The sequence below is a fragment of the Haliotis asinina genome, chromosome 6 (genome assembly GCF_037392515.1).
Source record: "Haliotis asinina isolate JCU_RB_2024 chromosome 6, JCU_Hal_asi_v2, whole genome shotgun sequence".
NCBI lineage: Eukaryota > Metazoa > Mollusca > Gastropoda > Lepetellida > Haliotidae > Haliotis > Haliotis asinina.
In genome coordinates this window covers 1,964,812-1,988,298 of record NC_090285.1, presented here as the reverse complement: position 1 = coordinate 1,988,298, position 23,487 = coordinate 1,964,812, and the positions used below count along the sequence as shown (strand labels likewise).

Here is a 23,487-nt window from a genome sequence, read left to right as displayed (position 1 = left end):
CAAACACGCAGTATGAGGTGTGAAGATAGTAGCACCAGTCACAGGGTCCAGACCACCGCACACACACACACACACACACCAGCAAACATAAACACATGGCCAGCACTGCCAACACATGGTCTTGATCAAAGCTAGAATACACATTCTTTGCTCTAAACATTGGTTCTTTAGCTTGAATAATGATGTAAGTTGCTGATTAAATTAAGAATGTACTTAGAGTGAAGTGAGTGGTCCTGCTTGGATGAAATTGTGACCAGACCAGTTACCATTGTTATAGTTGATGGACATGTTGAATACATCAGTAACTAATTCCACAATCTACCAACACTGAATCCTGTATGTGAACATGTAAATATATCTTTTATAAATATAAATTAAAACTTCAGCTGTGTTAAAACTGTATACAGAGAAATGATATGAGACTGAGGTCAGTGATGCTATGGGAACAATCTTTGGTGTTAAATAAAATTTAAACGGGTGTAATCTCAGATGAGCAAGAAAACAACCAGTCTGAAATTATGGCACCTTGGCACTCTTACTCCGGCTATCTGAACACTTAGTTCCCATGCTTTCCATACATCTCTCAAATCCAAAAGAATTTGCAAAGTGCAGAGTATGTTCACCTCCATCAATAACATGCAATGACAGTCAACTACATGAATGCCATTGCAAAGGAACTCACATGCCATTTACATGAGAGTATTTGAGATTCATCCTCACATTATTCAGTCTAATGCTGAAACAAAACAAAGTTTAATGTAGCAAACAGATCTGGGTCTGTTGTACAAGTCCATCAGACCATGTCAATGCCACAGAGGAGAGTACAGCTAATCAGCCACCAGGAGTAGGCAAAGGCTGTATAGAGCTTGACAAGCAACAGTCAAATAAGAACTATTGCTATTTACATTTTACTCCAATCTTCTGATCAGTGTTATCTCTAGTACAAAGAAAGCCTCACAAAGGCACACATTCTGTTTACAAACACCAAGGTTTTGTCCAAGTTGGATCGAGATCAGGTTAAAGACCTTCAACAAGGAACAATGAAGTGTAATTATGAACAGTATGCATCTATACTCCACCAATTACTGTTTGAGGGACCTGTGTTTCACATTGCTAATATTGTATTTAACCAGACACACACAAGATGCTGGATCAGTGTCACCTCAGATTCATCCCAGCTTATTGTCACTATGGCATGTTACATATTTAACTTGTAACACACACTGCACAGGCAAAGCAAGGTGTTCTTAAGAGAGTGCATGTTACTATGGAAACTAATTCCAGTATTTGCAATATCAGGTGGTCCTCGTTACCACCTGGACACAGGGAATGCATGATCCATGTATGTTACAAGGAATCAGGGAATAAACACCAATATCACATGTAGGTAGAAAACATCTGATATCCTGGCATCAGGATATCTAATCTTGTGGTATAACTGCATATAGAAGATAAATGCATTGATGACAAAGTTGCTAATATATCGCTGCTTGAACATCTACGCAAGCGTCTATACAGCACCACTAGAAGTATTTGTAAAGCAAGCTGGCTCTCATGCCAGACTGACGTTGGGAGTTCAGATGTCCTGCCATCTGTACAACATCTATAAGCTGTATTCCAGTGTCACCATGAACTACATGCATTTGAATAAGTTACGAGTACAACTGGCCAGTGACCCCTGGGCTCTATGCTGCAAGGACCTGCAACAGGGGATCAAGAGACTTCTGACTTCCCACTGTCCTGCAGACAGATAGGTGACAAGGCAAAACCCTTCTTCAACATAACTTCCTCTAAATCTTTATCTTCTTCTTGCTCTCTGAAATAGAAAGTTAGAGCGACTTCAGTCCTGTATCCCCAACTGGCAACATCAGGTAACATCACTAAACGTAACTATCAGGAAAGAAACATTATGTTGCCAAATACTGACTGAGTGAGTCTGGTTTTAAACCGCTTCTAGTAATATTCCAGCAACATCACGGAAACACCAGAAATGGGCTTCACACATTGTACCCATGAGAGGATTCAAACCTGGTACTTCAGTGTGACAATCCAACGTTTTAACCACTAGGCTACACCAGCTCCCCTATGCTGACATAAAACCAATTTTTAGTAGACGGTACTTGACAATAAATGAGGTCTGACAGGGTTACGAAATAAACGGCATGTGGACAGTATTCTCTAAATCTATTTGCCTCCCTAGTCATAACATAAAACCAGGAGAATGTCCTCATTCAGAGTAGATGTCATCTTTTGTGTAGATCCTGACTCACTAATTATGGTACTATCATATTACACTAACATCTCTTACATGTGTTTATGTAACCAGTAATAATGCTGTTATTCCCTAGATCACTTGTAACCAATGGAACTATCTGTCTCAAATACATCACTTACATGAGTAGATGTAACAAGTGATAATGTTGTGTTATAACCTAGATCACATGTAAGCAATTGTACAATCCATGTTACATGCATCACTTACATGTGTTGATGTAACCAGTAATAATGCCATGTTATTCCTTTGATCACTTGAAACCAATGGAACTATCTATGTTACATGCATCACTTACATGTGCTGATATAATTAGTGATAACATTGTGTTATTCCCTAGATCACTTGCACTCAGTGGAACTATCCATGTTACATGCATCACTTACATGTGTTGGTGCAACCAGTGATAATGCTGTGTTATTGCCTTGACCACTCCACAATGTTCCCTGATGAATGACTGAACAGTTGTTACAGATTCACACAATGTGACGGTTACTTGCTGCAGACATCTTTCATCAAGCTAATCATGAGGCAACTGATTGTCACCTGTGCACATGCACATCTTTGGTAGATGTTACTCTTAGAGAGAAATAATACCACATAGTCTAGTCACATATGAAGCAAACTGCCCTTATCCTGATGTACAGCAGGTTAGTTACAGGTTATTTTATTATTCAACATTTTTTATTCAACTTCAGGAAACAGTGGCTCTATAGCTCACCCAGTGCTTTTTTTGACACATATAAATCTTAAAAAGAAAAATAAAACAGCTATATTTAAACAATTTTCAGAAATAATTCAGACGTAGTCTTCATGCAAAGGTAAATAGAATAGATGTAAATCTGCAATATGATTTTAACTCCACTACTAACTAAACACTTACCAAATATTATGTCAGTATATTTTAATCAGTTTCAGATTTGAACAAACTGAAGGAAATCACTGATGTGGATAAGCATGAAAATGTTCTGCTAAATTGGTCCAATGAATTTTGAGAAGAATTGTCTTACATTCTACAAGCACAAGACATGTCGTGATATTGGCTCACATGACTTTCAGTCCTGTGAAATAAAAGCACAAAAGCTGAACAGAGGACACAAGCTCACAAGAGCTTGAGTTAAGGGAAGTCCAGGATGTTCTACTGTTGAATGACTGTAGTGTCAGTCAGAGTGATGACACATCATGCTCAAACCACCATGCCATGCACAGAATTAGTGGAAGGAAAAGCAAGATGATTTATTACTATTTGACAATGTGCTGAGTGACATAAATGAGCAGTTCACCTCAAATATATGACTCAACCACAAGTTATTATTTTTTTCAATATGAAGTGATCATAGATTTGATTCAACAGGCTTTTTTGCCTGGTGAGTTATCTCCCTTTGCCAGCTCTCCTCTGTGTACCTGAGCCTGTCTTCCTCCAACATGGCCACCAGGTTGTCTCTCTGTTCAACCACCTCCAGCAGCTCATCAAGGATGTTTTTCTCATCGATGATCTCCGCATCAGACTTGTCCAGATCTGCAGTTAGTATGCACATCATGCTACACTACGACACTCAGGGAAACAAAGGTTTTCTGACGCCTGCCTCAGATTCAGATATTGATAACTCCCCATAGATGCACTCCCACCCACGCACGCTCACACACACAAACCTGGACACCTGAAGAGACTAGAAAAGAGCTAACATATTGTACCAGGACACCACTGACATGTAGTACCCGAACACCACTGGCATGTTGTACCCAGGCACCAGGAAAGAGCTAACATATTGTACCAGGACACCACTGACATATTGTACTCGGACACCAGGAATTGACTGATTTATTGTATCCATGAGAGTGTGGAACCTAGACTTTGATGACCCAGGACGACACTAATCAGTTGCAGCAGCATGGGTCAACATGCCCACTGAAGCCCTCTACAAGCTGAGGGAGTCTGGTCCTACCTGTAAATCAACATGGTTGAAGAACATGCTTTGGGACAGAAAGGGGAACATGCTGTATGTCTTCTGATCTACAGTGGAAGGAATTTCCCAGATTAATCACTGAATCTCACCAACATGATTAACACTTTGACGAGATTTCCCATTAGTATGAACAGTGCTCAACAATCACAATAGAAGTAAAAGATTTATTCACAGACAACATAGTTTTTAGTACACAGTAATGACCTAACATATAGACAGCTTATTTCATATAAAGTATCTGTGTCCTAAAATCCACTTTGCCTGTAAATTTAGTTCTCCAATGTGTGTAGCTAATCCTAGAGTGGAGTTATTCAGTAGAGAGACAGCAGCTACATCATGCTCTCAGTGACCTTAGAGAACTGACAATCCAAGGTCACCTAACCAGTCTTCCTTGTCATAACGATTACATGATATGTTGTACACTTGCAGCAAAAACAAACTGTGCTGTTCAATAACATACAAAGTACAACTCTATTCGTATGACTAGCTAATCTGCCATGCAATGAAAGACCAACAGTACTATAGATGAATGTTTGGGTAGAATCACTGAACAGTAAAACTGACTTGAGGAAAAAATAGCTTCAATGCCGGTTAAGTATTCACCAGAGTTACACATAATTCATGAAAGGTCTCTTGAAGTCATCCATATAAACTGTGACATGACAAAGTTACAAGTTCCAGTTCACCGTATCAAACATAAGCTGACAAAAGTCAATAATGAAAAAGTTGTGCAGACTTACTATTAGGCAGGACTTGTAGATCTTTTTCTGTTAAGACTTCCATAACATTTGATGCAGTTTCTATCTTATCTGCATAAAATTTTTGATTTGATACTGATGATAAACTAGGACAGCGGCACAGTTTCCTTTCCTATAACTACACATGTTGAGAGGCTAGTGAAGGGTGTCACAGTACCTCCTGAGTTCATCCTCTCTCTCAGCTGGTTCTCCAAGCGTGCCTGGCGATCCTCTAATTCAAGCTCCTTCGCTCTGGAACAATACAATCAACAGTCACCTATCAACATCATCTTCATCAACACCATCAACAGTCACCTATCAACATCATCTTCATCAACAGTCACCTATCAACATCATCTTCATCAACACCATCTACAGTCACCCATATTAACACCATCTTCATCAACATTCACCCACATCAACATCCTCTTCATCAACACCATCTACAGTCACCCACATCAACATCATCCTCATCAACAGTCACCTATCAACATCATCTTCATCAACACCATCAACAGTCACCTATCAACATCATCTTTATCAACACCATCTACAGTCACCCACATCAACATCATCTTTATCAACACCATCTACAGTCACCCACATCAACATTATCTTCATCAACACCATCAACAGTCACCCATATCAACACCAGCAACAGTCACCTATCAACATAATCTTCATCAACACCATCAACAGTCACCCACATCAACATCCTCTTCATCAACACCATCAACATTCACCCACATCAACATCATCTTCATCAACACCATCAACAGTCACCTATCAACATCCTCTTCATCAATACCGTCAACAGTCACCTATCAACATCATCTTCATCAACAGTCACCCCTATCAACATCATTTTCATCAACACCATCAACAGTCACCCATATTAACACCATCTTCATCAACATTCACCCACATCAACATCATCTTCATCAACATCCTCTTCATCAATACCGTCAACAGTCACCCACATCAACATCATCTTCATCAACAGTCACCCCTATCAACATCATTTTCATCAACACCATCTACAGTCACCCATATTAACACCATCTTCATCAACATTCACCCACAACAACATCATCTTCATCAACAGTCCCCCGCCAACATCCTCTTCATCAACACCATCAATATTCACCCACATCAACATCATTTTCATCAACACCATCAACAGTCACCCATATCAACATCATCTTCATCAACACCATCAACATTAACCCACATCAACATCCTCTTCATCAACACCATCAACAGTCACCTATCAACATCATCTTCATCAATACCATCAACAGTCACTAACCTCAACACCATCATCAACACACCCCTATCAACATCATCTTCATCAACACCATCAACAGTCACCCAACATCACAATCATGACAACCATTAAGAACACCATCACCAACAACAATAACAAACATCACATAGACTTTCCAACCATCAGCATCATCATTTAAAGATAGCCAGCCTGACTTGTCTGCAGCTTTGATTACTGCCATCAACAGTCACTAACATCAACAATTGCCAACACTGTCATGACTATCAATACAACCATCGCCATAGTGTTAATTCATGTTAATATTACATTATAGAAATTTCTGCTGCCTTCTGTGACACTCACCGCACCATGAGTTCCGACTCATATCGAACCAGGCTGTTCTTGTCGTGCACCAGATTAAACCATTCCTGCATCAGCCCAGCCTCGTCCTTGTCTGCGTCTGGAGTCAAACAGTGTACAAGGTCACACACATATGAAACAACAGACTAATAACAAACCCTCATTGACCACACTAATACCCTGGCATTCCATATACCATGTCCCTGCCTGTAAAAACGCCTTCTGAGTTTACAGCCCTCTGCTGTTCCACCTACCTGGTCCTTCCCCTCGTAATGCTTTCTCTACAATAATGCCGCGTTGTTCCAGTTCTCGTTGTTTGACATCGACTTCCTCCAGCTTGCGTTGAATCTCCTGTGCCATACGGAGCCGCTTCTGTTCTGCCTGTTTCTGTTGCTTCACAGCAGCTTTCTGGATGCGACGGGATACTCTGTCATCAGCCTTGTCTGTTAGGTTCATGCTCTGAAAAAATACAAATGAATGTGAAACACACAACAGTCTAGATGTTAGGCCACACTTTATCTTTAACTAGCTTGACCTTCTTAAACAGGAACATACATGCCTGTTGGTAGGTGTCAGGAGAGGCAACACTATCCAATTTCTCAGCTCTACAGATTTTTCCAGATAAATCAAAATGCTGTATCTATACATCCTATTGATGGAACAACAGTAAACTTTATCCATGTTATCCAAACTCCCATGTTTACTAGAGTCAACTTAGGTTTAGTAGCCTAACAACATAAAAGATCTGCTGGTCTTGATACTAAATCAAATGAAGAAAGTATCCATGCATATATGATTTATCCCTGCCTCAGACTAGTAAGTATTACACAAGAAAGGGACAAACAGTACATGCACAGCCAGAGAGGATTAGCTATTGAGATGCCTCTCTAAGGATTTCTTAAAACTTCAGGTTCGGATCAACTGCCCTTAAGGACTATAGCAATGCCTTTGACCCAAAGTCAGGTTTTTGAGATGACTACTGAACTTCAAGCTGTCTCAATAAAACATAACCAAAACACATTCAACATTATAAGCAGGATGTACATGTTGACTGGTACTATGGTATTCACTATAGTGCCATGTCAGAGAGAGGAAACGAGCAAGAGAGACAGAGAGAGAGAGAGAGAGAGGAAACGAGCGAGAGAGAGAGAGTGAAGAGGAAGAGGAAGAGGAAGGGACGTTGACTGACTGATACTATGATACTCACTTTCCTGCCATGTAGTGTACTGGTAGACATCATGCTCTCCCCTGAATCTGAAAACTCATCCACTGCAAGGGAAACACAATTCTACAGGTAACAATCACACAAACAGTGACAATGTTTCAAGTATGGTGCTTGCATTATACCAGGGAGGTAAATGCACATTGGTCCATAAGTAAACAAGCTGGGACCAGGGACACATGACACACAACTATCTTTTTAAGAGTGATCTTCAGAAGTAATCCTGTCATTTCATCTTAAATCACAGGCCCAATTTTTTCAATATTTATCTTTATCAAGTACCATGTGACTGTCAATAACTCTTAAGCAATCGATTTTCTTACTGAGTATATATACACATGAAAGTGTTCTCTCAGCACACCTACTACCCTTGAGTTGTACGAAAAAATTCTGATTCACATAAAGAGAGAATGATTTTCGTTTTATGCCACTTTTAACAATATTCAGGCAATATGATGGCTGGGGACACCAGAAATGGGCTTCACACATAGTGCCAATGTGGGGTATTGAACTCAGGTGTTCAACATGATGAGTGAGCACTTAGCTACCCCAGCACTTCAGCTGTCACACATAGTGTTCTCAAATGAACTACATCCCTTATGTAATAGTGAGTGAGTGGGTGAGTGATTTTAGTTTTATGCCACACTCAGCAATATTCCAGCTATATGGCAGCAATTTGTAAATAATTGAGTCTGGAGCATACAATCCAGTGACCAACAACATGAGCATCGATCTGCGCAATTGGGAACAAATGACATGTGTCAACCAAGTCAGCAATCCTGACCATCCGATCCCGTTAGTCGCCTCTTACGACAAGCATAGTCGCCTTTTATGGCAAGCATGGGTTGCTGAAGGCCTATTCTAGTCTGGGACCTTCACAGGTCCTTATGTAATATAAGCAATCATATGAGGTCTAAGTATCAACTCAGTAGTGTAGTAGGGCGACATCTGAAGACATACTAACCCTCAGCCTTTGGAGCTATTGGTAGTGTAGTGCTGATGTGATGCCTGTTTCCAGGAAGTTTGGTGACGTCGGTGGTGAACACAGAACCAATCTTCAGGTCCTTCAAGTTGTCACTAAGACTCGAATCTATAATATCCTTAGTCTTGGTCCGCTTCTTCTTATCTGACTTTGGTGTCTTTTTCTTCTTTGCTGCACTGCCACTGGAGTCCGAGAGTGTCTGTGAGTCTTTTATTGTTTTCTCTGGGGATTTACTTGGCAACAATTTGGATAACAGAGATTTGCGTTTCTTTTCTTTCTCAATGAATGATTTATCCCCACCTTTCTTCTTCTTCTTTCCTTTACTGCCAAGCAATGAGTTCTCAGATTCCGGAGCACTAGAAGTGGGTGTATGTAGACCGTATAGGCGGCTGTCATCACTGTCCGTCACCATGTCACTTGTACTGGGGTCCATGGATGAGTATGATGTGCTGCGTCTGTCACGTTCAGAAGTCTCTGACTTCTTAATTTGACGAGGAACAACTGGGTTCTGAAATGTCCTATTAACACACTGAAGCCCCCCACCAACTTCACTATCCTTCTTCTGGGGAGCTTCTCTAATCTTGATTTTATTCCTCTCCTTCTGCGCTTGCTGAATCTCCAGGATCTGATTGGCAGGAGGAACACCAGCACTGTTCTTTGGTGGGGATGGGAGGAGGCGTTTGCGAGTGTTTGTGTCTTCTCTTGGAACTGGCAGCACTCTAGGTTTAATGGATGTGGCTGGGGTGTAGAACCTCTCATCTAACTCACTCTCGTCAGCGAAGGGAATATCATCAATGCCTTCATCAAAGCTTTTCTGGGCCACATTTTCACTTTTCACTAAGCTCCTATCAAGAGGAATCTTCTTCTTTGTGCCCTCAGTTCCATCCGATGTGAGGATCTCAGAGGACGAGTCTGATAACAGTACGTTCCTGTCCACAGATATTTTAGTTTTGTTCTGCCGTGGAGTCTTGGCTTGTGTGGACCCTGGTGATATGCTTCCTTCCCGACTGTCAGTATCACTCCACTTCTTTGCCCTGGAGGATGCTGTTGGTCGACTAAATGAAGGGGAAGAGGAGTCTGATGTGGTTGATGTGGGAGCACGAGTTTTAGTTGCTGGTGACCGAGGTGATGCAATTTGACCTTTGACATTAGGAGGAATGGGCAGTTTACGAGGAGCTGGTTTGGGACTGACTTTAGCTTCTGTCTTTCCAGTAGAAGTCCTTGGGCTCAGTTTGGTATCAGTCTTTGATGTGATTGGTTTGGAAATCTGCTTGACATCAGTTTTTACCTTTGAAGTTAGTCTTGAAGATACTGGGCTGATTTTTGAATCAGATTTCCGAGGAGCAGGCTTTGGAAGTGGCCTTCCCTTTGGTTCTGGTTCTGTTGTAATCTTCACAGGTGATAGGATGATTCGTTTACTTTTAGTTGGCGGGGAAGTTTTATTGCTAGTTTTGGAAACACTTTTCTTTACAAGTGTTGGAGAGACAGCTTTTTTGGGAGTTGGTTTTGAAATTTTAATGAGTTTCTTTGGAGAAGGTTTGTTAGCCTGTGCAGGAGCCTTGGGGGTCTCTAATAAGTCTGGCTTTGCCTCAGTAACTTCTGGAGTCATGAACACATCAGACCCTGATGAAGGAGCCTGTTCCTCTTTAGTGGCACCCTCAGTTGGGGTGAGGTATAAACTGTCATTTCCAGACTTGGTTGTGTCATTGAGGGTTTCGCCTCCCTGCACTGTTTTGTTCAGCTCCTCATCCTCCTCCCCAGGCAGTTTCCCTGACGGCATCTCTGATTCTGAGTAACTCTCATCCAGTGCTGTGCTTAGTGTGATTGTATAGTCTCTCAACATCTCAGCATCTGGCTTCAAGTCATCATCATCACCTAAGTAGTGTTTGTTATTCTCAAACTCATCATTTAAAGAGCTGGTAGAAGAGTTCTGTGAAGGAGTAGAAATTGTAAAACTTGTGTCAGAGTCGGACACTTGTCCGGGTGGATTGTATGATTTCACTGAAGGCTTCTTCTTCTTCCGTCGTGTCACAAATGAATCATCAATGTTGCGCAGACGATCATCTGCTTCTTTCTCATCATCCTTCATGTCCAACACCTCCTGGAGGACCTGCTGCAGAGTACCCTCATCCTCCCTGTCACCCGCAGTGTCCTCCATATCCCGGACACTCCTCAACACAGCCATCTCAGTATCCTCACCAATCTCACCATCTCCCTCCCCAAACACATCCTCCTCCTCCCCTGAATCTGTCAACGCCACCCTTCCCTCCCCTTGTTCAGAATCCACTGACCCTCGCTGATCCATATCCTTGAGAAGCTGCTCCATGGCCCTGCTCACAGCAGTCTTGTCAAGGTCGGCCTCCTTCAGGCCCTGATCCCCCTCTCCCTCAGATTCTGTCTCCATCTCCTCTTCCGCATCTGCCTCCTCTCCTTCATCATTTGACATTGCACTGCCCAACTTGGCCTCCTCATCTTCATCGTCAATATCCACATCCAGCACATCCTCATCCGTGCCAGCATCCTCACCACCTAGCTCAATTTTTTGCTCAAACTCAGATATCTCTGACACCTGATTGTCTGTCTTGTCCGTCTGTGTTCTGTCGGAGGGTTCTTCTTCCAGGGACACCTGACCCTTCTGCTGCTCACTGAGCCCGAGAGCCCGCACAGCATCAATCCTCACTGGCTCTGGGGGGTTGGCGAAAAAGTTGGCTCTTGCTGATACCACTGCAGACACTGAAGGGGACTTGAGAGGGGAGACTGACCCTCCTGTGTTATGGAATGTTCCATCACTGCGTGTGTTGTCACTCCTGGTGGCAGACTTATCTTTACTCTCTGTATTCTCTTCTTCTGTTTCCACGTCTGTTGTCTCCTCCTCTGTGTCATACTCAGAGACTGGAACACAGATACACCTGGTTAGCAATCACAACCATATATGGAAGCAATATTAAAAGCTTTGAAAAGGTATTTCCAAATTTTGGCAGTGAACCAGACAGTGAACATATTACTAAACTTTAAAAGTATATTCCAAAAGAACATATTTGGTAGAAAATGCAAGGACAGAGAAAGAGAAGCTTTGTAACGGCACAAATCACATATGTCCAGCATCTATACCTTCCACTTCAGTGCTGTCCTCATCATCTTCCTGCTCGTCTTCTCCCTCGTCTAAGAGTCTCGAGTACGCTGCCCCACCTTCCTGTACCTCGTCCACACCAGCAGACACCAGGTTTTCCCGAGAGTGGCGCTTGTTCCAGCTCTCTGCAAGCTGGCATGCTTCCTCCCATGTCATGGACTTACTGATGTCACTGTCATTCTGATCGACCAACACCTCATCCTCTGCTCCAGACCTACAACAGCAGGAATGTGTGAACTGCACTATCATACTTGAGCAACACGTTCAGCTTAGGAGACTTCATACGGCAGAGATAAGGGACTATTCCCAAGTTATAAGAACTGACTTTCAGAAACTATGAGATAAAAAATGTAGGTATCTGGGTAGACGTGAGCACAGAATGTTAACAATTACACCAAACCCATGATGACTATTGCAAAAAAACTTGTAATGATGATATTTAAACATCTGACATCTTTAACACTGGAGAATGATAAGATCTTTATATTGTGAACACCAGCTCTGATTAACACAAGCCTGGATGTCTAGAACTAGAGTAAATACAGGCTAACAAGTCATGCAACACTATGAATACAAGGAGTATAGTACATCACTGTGGACCTGTGTGGCTGCAGCTACAACACTGCATCAACTTGTAGAAACAAAACCATCACCATAATCAAACTGTATTGTGTTGAACAAAACATATGTACCATTCGTCAGTGACACTTGGACCCCTCCCATGCACCACTGTCAGTCCTAACACAGTCATTCCTAACACTGTCAGTCATGACAATGTCAGTCCTAACATCGTCAGTCATAACAATGTCAGTCCTAACATCGTCAGTCATAACAATGTCAGTCCTAACACTATCAGTCCTAACATCATCAGTCATGACAATGTCAGTCCTAACATCGTCAGTCATAACAATGTCAGTCCTAACACTGTCAGTCCTAAAACGGTCATTCCTAACACTGTCAGTCATGACAATGTCAGTCCTAACATCATCAGTCATGACAAAGTCAGTCCTAACACTGTCAGTCCTAACATCATCAGTCCTAACATCATCAGTCATGACAATGTCAGTCCTAACACTGTCAGTCATGACAATGTCAGTCCTAACATCGTCAGTCATAACAATGTCAGTCCTAACACTGTCAGTCCTAACACGGTCATTCCTAACACTGTCAGTCATGACAATGTCAGTCCTAACATCATCAGTCATGACAAAGTCAGTCCTAACACTGTCAGTCCTAACATCATCAGTCCTAACATCGTCAGTCATAACAATGTCAGTCCTAACACTGTCAGTCCTAACATCGCCAGTCATGACATTGTCAGTCCTAACACTGTCAGTTGTAAAGTTGTCAGTCCTTTAAGAACTTTGACAACTGGTCAAATATGATAGTCTAGATATGATACTGTTTGTTTACCAACTGATATTTACAAATGGAAGTGTGGAATGGGTCACAAAATGATTTGAGTCATGAAACAAAATGCATCCTTGACGGGTCAACCACCATCATGCTCATCCTGCCAAGGCAGGACACATCAACGGGCCCAGCAACTAACTTCATGTACATATTGTCACATCAAGAACTTTGGCAAATGCAGCATTTTCAGATCTGTCTTAGTTCAAAAATGAAAATCATAAAAAATATAATTATTAAAATCTAAATATTTTAGATATTTAAATACTTACCTTACCATAGGTCTTATGCATATTACCTCAAGCTTCGCTAGTAGAGATCAGACAGACGTTGATTCGCCATTCCCTGAATGGCTACCTCGTATAATCTACGGATGTAGTCACGGAAGTGACGTGATCTCCCTACTCGCGGGAAAGCGAGCCATCCCAAAATTCACTTTTACTGGCAGCAGGAAAGAAAGGTCCGATGAGTCCAAAGTGGGGAGGAGCATCCAGCGTTGGGAGGGAGTCACCGCCCTATGGTAAGGTAAGTATTTAAATATCTAAAATATTTAGATTTTAATAAATTTTTAACTTACCTTACCATAGGTCTTATGCATATGGCTTCGACAGAGAGGACGGTGGTGTGGACTCCGGAGGACCTTCACATCTTCAGCAGACCAAGCACATGCACAGGAGACCCGGGAGACCAATGCCAACGTCACAGGGCAAACCTGGAAACAGGACAAAGGATAACCCAAGGGAACTCCAAAGAGAAACCGACGCACCCAGAGGGTGAGGTTAATCTTAAGACCAAAGGTAAGAACAACACAATTACCTAATGGGCGGAAGGCTGGGTAAGTTGCTGTGCAACCACCAACGGGCCAAAAGACTGAAGCCCCTCCATGTCCTCGACAGCCAAGTCCCTCAGGTAGTGTGAGGCAAAAACGGTGGACGACTTCCAAAAACAACCCTCCATAATCCGTGGCACCGTACAGTTCCTGTGGAGGGCCATAGTGGACGCCAGGGCTCTAATTTCATGGGGGTTGTTCGCCGTCGGATGGGGGAGTTTCTTGGCATCGTACGCCGCCAGGATAGTCGCACGAAGCCACAGAGCAATAGTGTTTCTATTAACTTCCCCCTTGCACGATGAAGAAAAAGGGATAAACAGTCTCTTTCGGGAATGTCTCTTCAAGGCAGACCTCTGGATGTAATATCTAAGGGCCCTGACTGGACACAGGAACTCCTCCTCCGTATCATGTCGTCCGAGGATGGTCGATAAAGGCGGGATGGAGAACCGTCTATCTGGTTGCCCGGGAAGCTGATTCTTGGCAATGAAGTCCCACAGCAATCCCAAGTGGACTCGACCATGCCTAGCTTGTTCAAAACGCACTTGTGTGACATCCAGGGCATGAATCTCACTAACTCTAGCTGCCGTAGCTAGGGCAAGTAAGAAGACCGTCTTCCTGGACAACAGCTCGAAGGAAGCATCCTCTAGGGGCTCATATGGGGAGCCTCTCAAGTGTTGCAAAACAACATTCAGATCCCAAGCTGGAGGGCGGAACTTGACCTTCTGGTCCTCCAACTTGAACGCCTTCAGCAGGGCAACCAGTTCTGGAACTTTAGAAATCTGACGATCCGTCTTGACCGCCAAGACGGAGTTCAACGCTGACAAGTAGGTACCCAACGTACTCCCTTTGAGATGCTTGGAATTACGTAGAAACATCAAAAAATTCGCCACGAACTGTGGGGAAGCTGTCATGGGATCCTGTGATCTCTGAGCACAAAAGCTTTCAAATGAGCGCCACTTGTCATCATAGAGGGATCTGGTGGATGTCCGATGAGCTCGGGTTATGGCATTCGCCACATGCAAGGAATAGCCTTTCGCCCTTAATGCCTTCTGTAAATGGTCCAGCCGTGCAGATGGAATCTCAGCGGACCTGGATGGAGTTGTTGGCTGTGCGGATGACGAAGGAGGTGTGGCCAATCTGGAAGCTGAACCGGATCTCCGCTGACGAGGCGTCGCAGATCGGGGAACCACGGTCTGGCTGGCCACCAGGGCGCGACCAAAAGCAGTCTCAGGTTCTGTGTCTGCTTGATCTTGCCAATCACTTCTGGGAGAAGAACGGGTGGTGGAAAAGCGTACGCGTCTAGACCCTCCCACGACAGAGATAGAGCGTCGACTGCCCAAGCCTGTGGATCCGGTACGGGAGACACGTAAGTTGGTAGCTGATGGTTGAAGCTGGTGGCGAAGAGGTCCACCAAGGGTCTCCCGTGGCGAAGGCAAATCTGACGAAACACGTCTGGATGAAGCATCCATTCCGTCGGTGAAGGTCTGCCTGGGCGCGACAACGCGTCTGCCAGAATGTTCTTGCAGCCGGGTATGTGTCGAACCCTGATTGTGATCCTGTTGCTGTCTAGCAGATCTGCTAACACGAACATCTGGTCTAGAAGTTGCTTGGACCTGGTCGTGCCCTGATTCCGGATAACCCAGACGACTGTGGAGTTGTCCGACGCCACCAGGAGCTTGGTGTTGGACAAAATCGGTAGCCAGCGGCGAACTGCTAGAATGACGGCTTGCAATTCCAGGTTGTTGATGTGCCACAACCTTTCGGCGTCGGACCACAGCCCTGAGGTCGTTCGGCCCGCCAGATGGGCGCCCCACCCTAGTAGAGACGCATCCACGAACAACTCGTGGTCGTGACTGGAGTCTTCCAAACAGACGCCGACGCAGACATTCGATTCTACCATCCACCACCGGAGATACTGATGTAGATGTGGAGGTAGAAGAACCCGTGACTTGAGGTCGTTCATCTGGATGAATGGTGACAGAAACCTCTGTAAGGGCCGTAGCATAAGGCGCCCTCTGAGAGTAAGATCCTGCGCCGATGTCAAAAGACCCAACAGAGACTGCCACTCTCTGAGGGTCATGGGTTGAGAGAGACCTCGATCCGCAAACGCCAGAATCTTTAGCCATCGATCTGGAGGGACCCTGACAAGATTGTCTTTTGTTAAAAATAATCCCCCGATGAAGGTCAGTTCTTGAGTTGGTTCCAGATGTGACTTGTTGGTGTTGACCATCCAACCCAGTTGATGCAGCAGGCGGGTGGAGAAGTCCAAGTGTTTGCGTAGCAGTAGAGGACTGCCGTGGTTGAGAAGGCAGTCGTCTATGTATGGATCGAAGTCCACTCCCCTTAGATGAAGAAACCTGGTAACCGGAAGCGTGATGCGTGTGAAAAGCCACGGGGCCGTAGAAATGCCAAACAGAAGCACCCTCCACTGGTAATGTATTCCGTTGAAGACGAACCTCAGGTACTTCCTGTGACGCGGATGTATGGGAACATGTAGGTAAGCGTCCTGTAGGTCCAGACTGGCTAGCCAAGCCCCGGGAGACAATTTGGCTCGAATCTGCTCTAGGGACGTCATTCGGAAATGAGGAGGGTCGGCCAGATACTGTCTGTTGAAGACCGCCATGTTGTGAATCATGCGCATCTTGTCGGAATCTTTCTTTGGCACCAGGAAGATGGGTGAGTAGAACCCCGGGGAGCGGTGGGGTTCCAGCACTGTCTCTATGGCTCTCTTGGATAACAGAATGTCGATATTGGACTCTAGGAGAGCTAGTTGGTGTTGAGGATATATCCGCGACTGGGGAGTAGATGTCAGCGGTGGAGTCTCGACCAATGGTAGTTTGTAGCCGGACTTCAGAATCTTGCTTACAAACGGATCCTCTAGGAATGACCAGTTGGGCCAGAAGATCCCTAGTCTCCCACCTACTGGAGTCGGATGGACAGGTACGACTGGGGGTGGGAGGTCCCAGTCGGAGACATCCACGGCTTCAGCGACCAGAGTAGGGGCGCTTGCCTCTGCCTCGCCCTGGCATCGAGGGGGTGTCCCGGCTGCGCTCCTGGGGCTTCCGCTGAGTGTCATTATCCTTGGTGCGGCCCCGTCCCCTCCCAAAGGAGGAGCGGATGGATTCCCTCCTGGGAATATAGCGCTTCTTTCCACTTCCTCTGGCTCTGCCACGAAAGGCAGAACCAAGCGCCTCAAAGGTAGACAGCGCGACTTCAGTGTTCGTTAATTCCGCGTGCGACTTGTAAATATCTGGAATCTTGTCGGCGAACAGAAACTTGGAAGTGAAGGGAGCCCGAAGTAATTGGCGCTTAAATTCCTCCTGCCAATTACATGTATCCAGGAAGCCGGAACGGCGAACCGAAGTTGTCATAGCCAACGCTGCACGTAAGTGACCGAGTAAGTCATGAAGAACTTTGCCCTGCCACTGGAAGATCGTCGTGAGATGATCCACCCTGGAGGCGTTGTCTTCTGATAGGTCTGCTGCAGCCGCTGAAGTAGCTGAGGCTAACGCCGAAATGGGTTTAAGCATACGCTTGAGTTCCGTGTCAATAGCTGCTAATTTGGAGTCCTGCACTTTATAAGCTGAGAGTGAAGAACTTGACAAGCGCTTGAGTGAGTCGTCCTGGGCTGCACCATTATCTGTGAAGTCTAGGCTGTGGATCTTGTAATCCGACTTCCTTGACTTAGACGCCTTGATCGTAGGATTCAGAGACAGCTTGGCAAAATCCTCGTCCAGGAGAGACACTGCCTCCGCCACCATAGGATGAGGTGGAATTAGTAGTTCCGGGGACAAACGGATGGACGCCGGATTATTAGGATCGACTGACGGAGAAGGACAGTCAGGTAGCCTGTCAGCAATCCACTCAAACACTGCCGATAGTGGTAGATAGGTGCCATCATCCTCGCCTACACCTGCCTCTTCTTCATAGTCAGGGCAGAAGTGTTGCTCCTCCAAATCTTCCCAAGAGACTGAAGTCGATTCCCGCCGCTGGGTGGAAGAGGTAGAAGGCGTCCGAGTAGAAGAATCCTTCAGTGAAACTCGCGAGGCCTCTGGTGAACGTGAACGCCGGGTTCTGGAAGAGCGCCGAGGAGATCTGGATCGCGAACGGAAGCGCCGTCGTCTAGGAGAGCGTGAGCATGAGCGCGAGCGCCGGCGCCGACTACGGTGAGGAGAACGGGAGCGCCGATTCCTTGGAGATCTGGACCATGATCTGCGTCTCGAGCGCTCAGCTTCTAAGCGCCGAGCGCGCTCCTCGTCTAGCTGACGTTGTAGCACCTCTTCTCTAGATAGCGTGTGAGAGATCCTGGGGATCCGGTAAGGCGCTGGCGGAGGCACAGGAGCCGGCGTCTGAACAAGCGCTGGCGTAGGTATAGGTGCTGGTATTGGAACCAGTGAAGGTGTCCCCATCAAGGCTGTAGACGCTGACGTGAGCATAGGCGCTGACGTAGGTGTCGGTGCTGGCATAGGCGTAGGCGTTGACGTTGAAATTAGTTCGGGAATCAAGGCAGGCGCTGACATGGGCGCTGGCACAGTAGCTGAGGTCGGCGCTGGCTCTCTAGTAGAAGTGCTGGGCGTCAGGAGAGACCGTAATAGCCTCTGAACTTCTGGGTGCGCTAAGGCGTCCGGACGGGATAAGTCAACAAAGGCGTCCGAGCGAAGTGGCTCCGGAGACGATCGAACCGGCGTCGTAGATGAGCGCTCCAAACCAGACGTCGGCGTTGGTGCTGTAAAGGTAGGCAGCTCCGGGTCGTCCTGTAAAGAACCTAAAGAAGAAACTGGGGAAGACATTCTCCTCTTCCGCTGAGTAAACCTCTTTCTACGGACAGCTAAAAAGGTCTTGAAATCCGCCACAGAAAGACTAGTACAATGCTGACAGCGGCTGACAAGGGAACAGGTCTGCGATGCACAATCCGGACACCAGGGGTGGGGATCCTTGGCTGACTTCTGCCCCTTGCAGACAGTACAAAACTGCCGAGTCATACACAGTTAACTGCAACAGATAAAAACATACCCGAAGCGTGAAATAAAACAATAACGCTAGAGGTAGAAACGAAAAACACCCCTACATAAAAAATGCAGCAAAAGCGCACCCCCAACCTAAAGTGGGTACGCCTGTAAGCTCGCGACAGCGACGGCTAGCAACCAACATGGCTACCTGTGAAACATGCCACGTGGGACAAAAAAAACACATGAAAACGGCAAAAATCGTGAGGAAATACCATACAAAATAGCAGAACAGATGGAGGAAGTATTCCTGACGGAATAAAGAACCTCCAAGGCCGCCATGACACCTCACAAACAACGCAGGAAAACCCACATCGAAGTGAGAAAAAGAAAGAAACATTTACAACACGAGGTAGCAAGGTAAGTGAAGTTAAATTCAATTTAACTAACCACACACCTAGGGAAACAAGACATACCTACCTGTTGAACGACAACTTTATTCAACACAATAGAAAACTCCGAGCGAAACAAACACGTCTGATCAGACGAACGCTAGAAGTAAAAGTGAATTTTGGGATGGCTCGCTTTCCCGCGAGTAGGGAGATCACGTCACTTCCGTGACTACATCCGTAGATTATACGAGGTAGCCATTCAGGGAATGGCGAATCAACGTCTGTCTGATCTCTACTAGCGAAGCTTGAGGTAATATGCATAAGACCTATGGTAAGGTAAGTTAAAAATATAAAAAAATATGACATGAACATGTCACTGGTGCATTAGCAGAGATGCAACAGATATCTACCACTTCTCAAGCAGTTACCTGGAACAAATTAGTGCAGAATACTGGTTCTTGCAAACTAACGTCTTTTATTGTAAAAGAAAAAAAACTTCTGCCATGCTGCTTTATTGACAAGATTTGAACCTCAGAACCACTAACAAAAACTGTATTAGTGACATAATATCCAAGCATGTGTGAATCATTTGCCAAATTTCTTAAAATAATGATAATACTGATAAAGAAATCAACTTGTATAAACAACCATCACACAACAAGGCAAACTGAAAATGTTGGTGTAACATGGTGGCTGGCTCACTCACATGTGCACGCTTCTCGGCATACTGCAAACAGAACACCAGTGCATGCTACACACACCACACAAGCTGATGAAGAATGACAAATTTATCTAACTTACAGGGTAGTGATACACACCGAAGACATGGGATTCAAGTCACACATACAGAAAATTCCACTGTCATGGTTATAAAGGTTTTTCTTTACTTTATTCGTGGCAATATACAAAATGAGGGAATGTTGTGAGAATAACTTCCTCATATGATACACAAAGAAGCTTGCTGTAATGTTGCTTCAAACAGCACAGTACAGACTGGGGCTCACAACAGTAGATACAGTTTCAAGGTGAACCCTTAAGCATTGTGACATTTTTTCACATATATTTACTGTATTATTTGGAATTAACATTTAAATGTAATTTTTGACACAATGTAAGGCTGTATTTTCAGTTACATATTAAAAAAAGCATTTCTGTATCATTATATAAGTGACTCAATGATGACATTGTATCCGGAAGTTGGAGGTCAAAGGAGAAATACAAGTGATATAAAACACAGCAACCCAGTCTTTCTACCTGGGCAATGGATTAACAACACAATGTCATGTCACAAGTAAAACTACAATATGAGTGTTAAATTATGAACACTATTTAACCTTCAGTGATGGTTAATAAATCCCCATAATGCGAGGTTATGATGGAGGTTAGATATGAAATGTTTTGGCACAATCAAACATACAAAATTCACCAACACATTGCTCGGCACGATCACATACATCACGTAAAGATGTCAAAGTTCAAAAACAACAAGTAAAGGTCAAGGCAGCAGCCACATGACATTACCATTGAGATAAAATGTGTGCCATTTGTTGGTCATCTATGTAATCACTGCTGCAACATAAACATCCCGCAGTTCACCGGCAACGTAGCCACACGACTCATAATCCATCACAATCATAAACCATACACAGCTTTAACAGACCAGCGAAAACACTGATTTGTGTCACCCTTATTATGTAATACAGTCAAATAATTTGAATTCAATCATCACCACAGAAACATCTGGAGATATATATAAAAGGTCCTCCATATTTTCACAGCAGCCCATATGCCTGACTAATGAATACACCAGGGGTACATCATACAATTAGGCAACATTTTGTCTATGGTTTGACTTACATATTCTACTCAAAACCACCTTAACGTTTAACTGAGGCATCAAAAAACATAGATAATATTAATTACTCCACGCTTTTTCACTCTACGTTTGATACATAACACCCAAGAAAAACCAATTCATCAAAAGGTATCTGTCCACTCAACGAAAAATATATCCTCAAAAAGAGAACAGAGCCTTTATTCACAGAATACAGGTATGTTACTGTGTATATGAAACCATCTGACTTCTCACTAAGAATTAAAAGTCACTCTTTTCAACTAGACTGATCAACCCAACATAACAAAATGTATCGAGATAAGCACGATTTTTCTTATTGGATCATCCTCAGTCTACATATTTGGAACATAAAGGAACATATTTGTAAACCCCAAACTAAAGAGTGACCAATAACTCATATTTCCTCAATAACGAGAAGTGACGCTACCATCGTATGGATGTACTTACTCAGAGTCTGTGTCACTCTCGTCATACTCCTCCTCACCGTCGAGGAGCATGTCCGAGGAGAACGACGCACGGAGGTTGTGCTCAAACTGCTCCTCCTCCGATTCCTCCTCTAACCCTTCGAAGGTGTTCTCGAACTCCACACGTTCAGGGGTCTTCTTTGCCTTCTCATATGGGTCTTCAGGAACCATCAACGGGCTGAGGGCTGCTGCAAACGTAAAACAGAGATCATGCAGGGATATGTGTGCAAAATGTCAGTATCCACAATCCTGAGTTAGAATTGTGGGATTATTTTCAGTAGATGAACTTGTACAAGGTAAACTAACTAAACCTTTAGACAGTGGATCCTGCCAAGTGGATAATTGTCACTAATAGTCAAATAGTTTTACAACACAAAAAACCTTGACAAATGTGGCCTGAGATTGAAAATGCAGTTTGAAACTGGTGCATAAGAGGTTAATGTGCAATGCACTTGTCCTGATGACAAAATCTGCAGAAAGAGCATGTGTCTGTTCCATGTTGTGTTCATCTACTTACATTCTTTCTTTGGTGTCTCTTCTTTCTTCTGCGGTGGGAGAATGATGCTGTCCTTGCCAGTCTTCGACATGGACATAGTGACCACTGTGGGGATGTTCTCCTGAAGTCAGAGAGAGTGATATTAACACAGTAACAAATACTACAGACAGCTATGACATATCATGATCATGAAAACAAAGCCTGGCATATGAGTATAAACTGAGAAACTCAGAAAAGACACAGTGATTTAACGGAGCATGTGTATGGTGAAAAGAGACAGATCAATATGAAAGCTTGTAAAGGCAGCCACGCTTCAGCAATGAAGATACCACCCAACTACACCTATCTCCGGATTCAGTCACCATACCTTAGATCCGTCATCATCGTATATGATCCTCTTCCTCTTTAAGCGTATTCTCTGGTCAGCATTGGCATGTCGGTAACAGTAGAACTTCACTGAAAACACAGCAAGTAACTCGTTATACACTGTCAACACTAGTGGATACTTTCTGAGAAATCTGTTCACAACACTTACAGAAATAAGATGGAACACATGGGCCGGAAAATAATCCTCATTTCAAGCCAAATAAATAATATTTGGAGTCCTGGATATGTCCTTGTATTGAGAACATGAATATTGTCAGCACATCCGCTCTGAAAAGAGTGGTCCTTACCTTCTCCATCAATCTCCCTCTCACAGGAGTAGTTGTTGAGGCGGAGGTTGGTGTTGCAATAGTCGCAACGCAGACAGCCGCGGTGGAAGAACACTCCCTCTGCACTCATCCTCTCCATAATGTATACCCGCTTCATGCAGAACACACAGAATTCACTTTCTGGCTTGGCTGCTGCCAGAACTCCTGGAGTTTTCTGCAACACAGGCACACAGTCGGCCATCTTAGGTACTGGTTGATGGAAAAGTTTTGCATTATCATTACTATTATCAGACACATTCATGTTACTAATTTTCTTCAGCAAGTTTTGAACTTGAGATATGAAATATGCAACTATGGCAAAAAGTATTACATGACGAACTCTAGTCGGTTAAAAAGTGTCAGTGGTGTATCTCTGCGGTCCACTTCACTAATTCCATCACAAAGGTTGGGAAATTCTCAGCATTGTATCAATCTATTTTCACACAGAATACAGGAACACCACACT

General features: G+C 44.1%; 1 protein-coding gene across 3 annotated transcripts in view; it reads right to left on the bottom strand.

Moving 5' to 3' along the window:
- Positions 1-1,634: 1,634 nt before the first annotated feature.
- Positions 1,635-23,487, bottom strand: part of LOC137286924 (F-actin-monooxygenase MICAL3-like) — a 71,899-nt gene continuing 50,046 nt past the window's right edge. For 2 of the 3 annotated variants that reach the window (XM_067818958.1, XM_067818959.1), the window contains exons 17-28: positions 23,004-23,196; positions 22,697-22,785; positions 22,351-22,450; positions 21,817-22,021; positions 11,919-12,151; positions 8,790-11,699; positions 7,811-7,872; positions 6,858-7,062; positions 6,607-6,703; positions 5,155-5,228; positions 3,677-3,791; positions 1,635-1,816 (exon numbers count right to left, since the gene is read on the bottom strand). In XM_067818958.1, the coding sequence (XP_067675059.1) occupies positions 1,714-1,816; positions 3,677-3,791; positions 5,155-5,228; positions 6,607-6,703; positions 6,858-7,062; positions 7,811-7,872; positions 8,790-11,699; positions 11,919-12,151; positions 21,817-22,021; positions 22,351-22,450; positions 22,697-22,785; positions 23,004-23,196 (4,386 nt within the window). In that variant the 3' untranslated portion in view covers positions 1,635-1,713. Of the gene's footprint in view, positions 1,817-3,676; positions 3,792-5,154; positions 5,229-6,606; positions 6,704-6,857; positions 7,063-7,810; positions 7,873-8,789; positions 11,700-11,918; positions 12,152-21,035; positions 21,084-21,816; positions 22,022-22,350; positions 22,451-22,696; positions 22,786-23,003; positions 23,197-23,487 lie in introns of all 3 variants that reach the window. The other variant, XM_067818957.1, reaches the window with a different exon arrangement.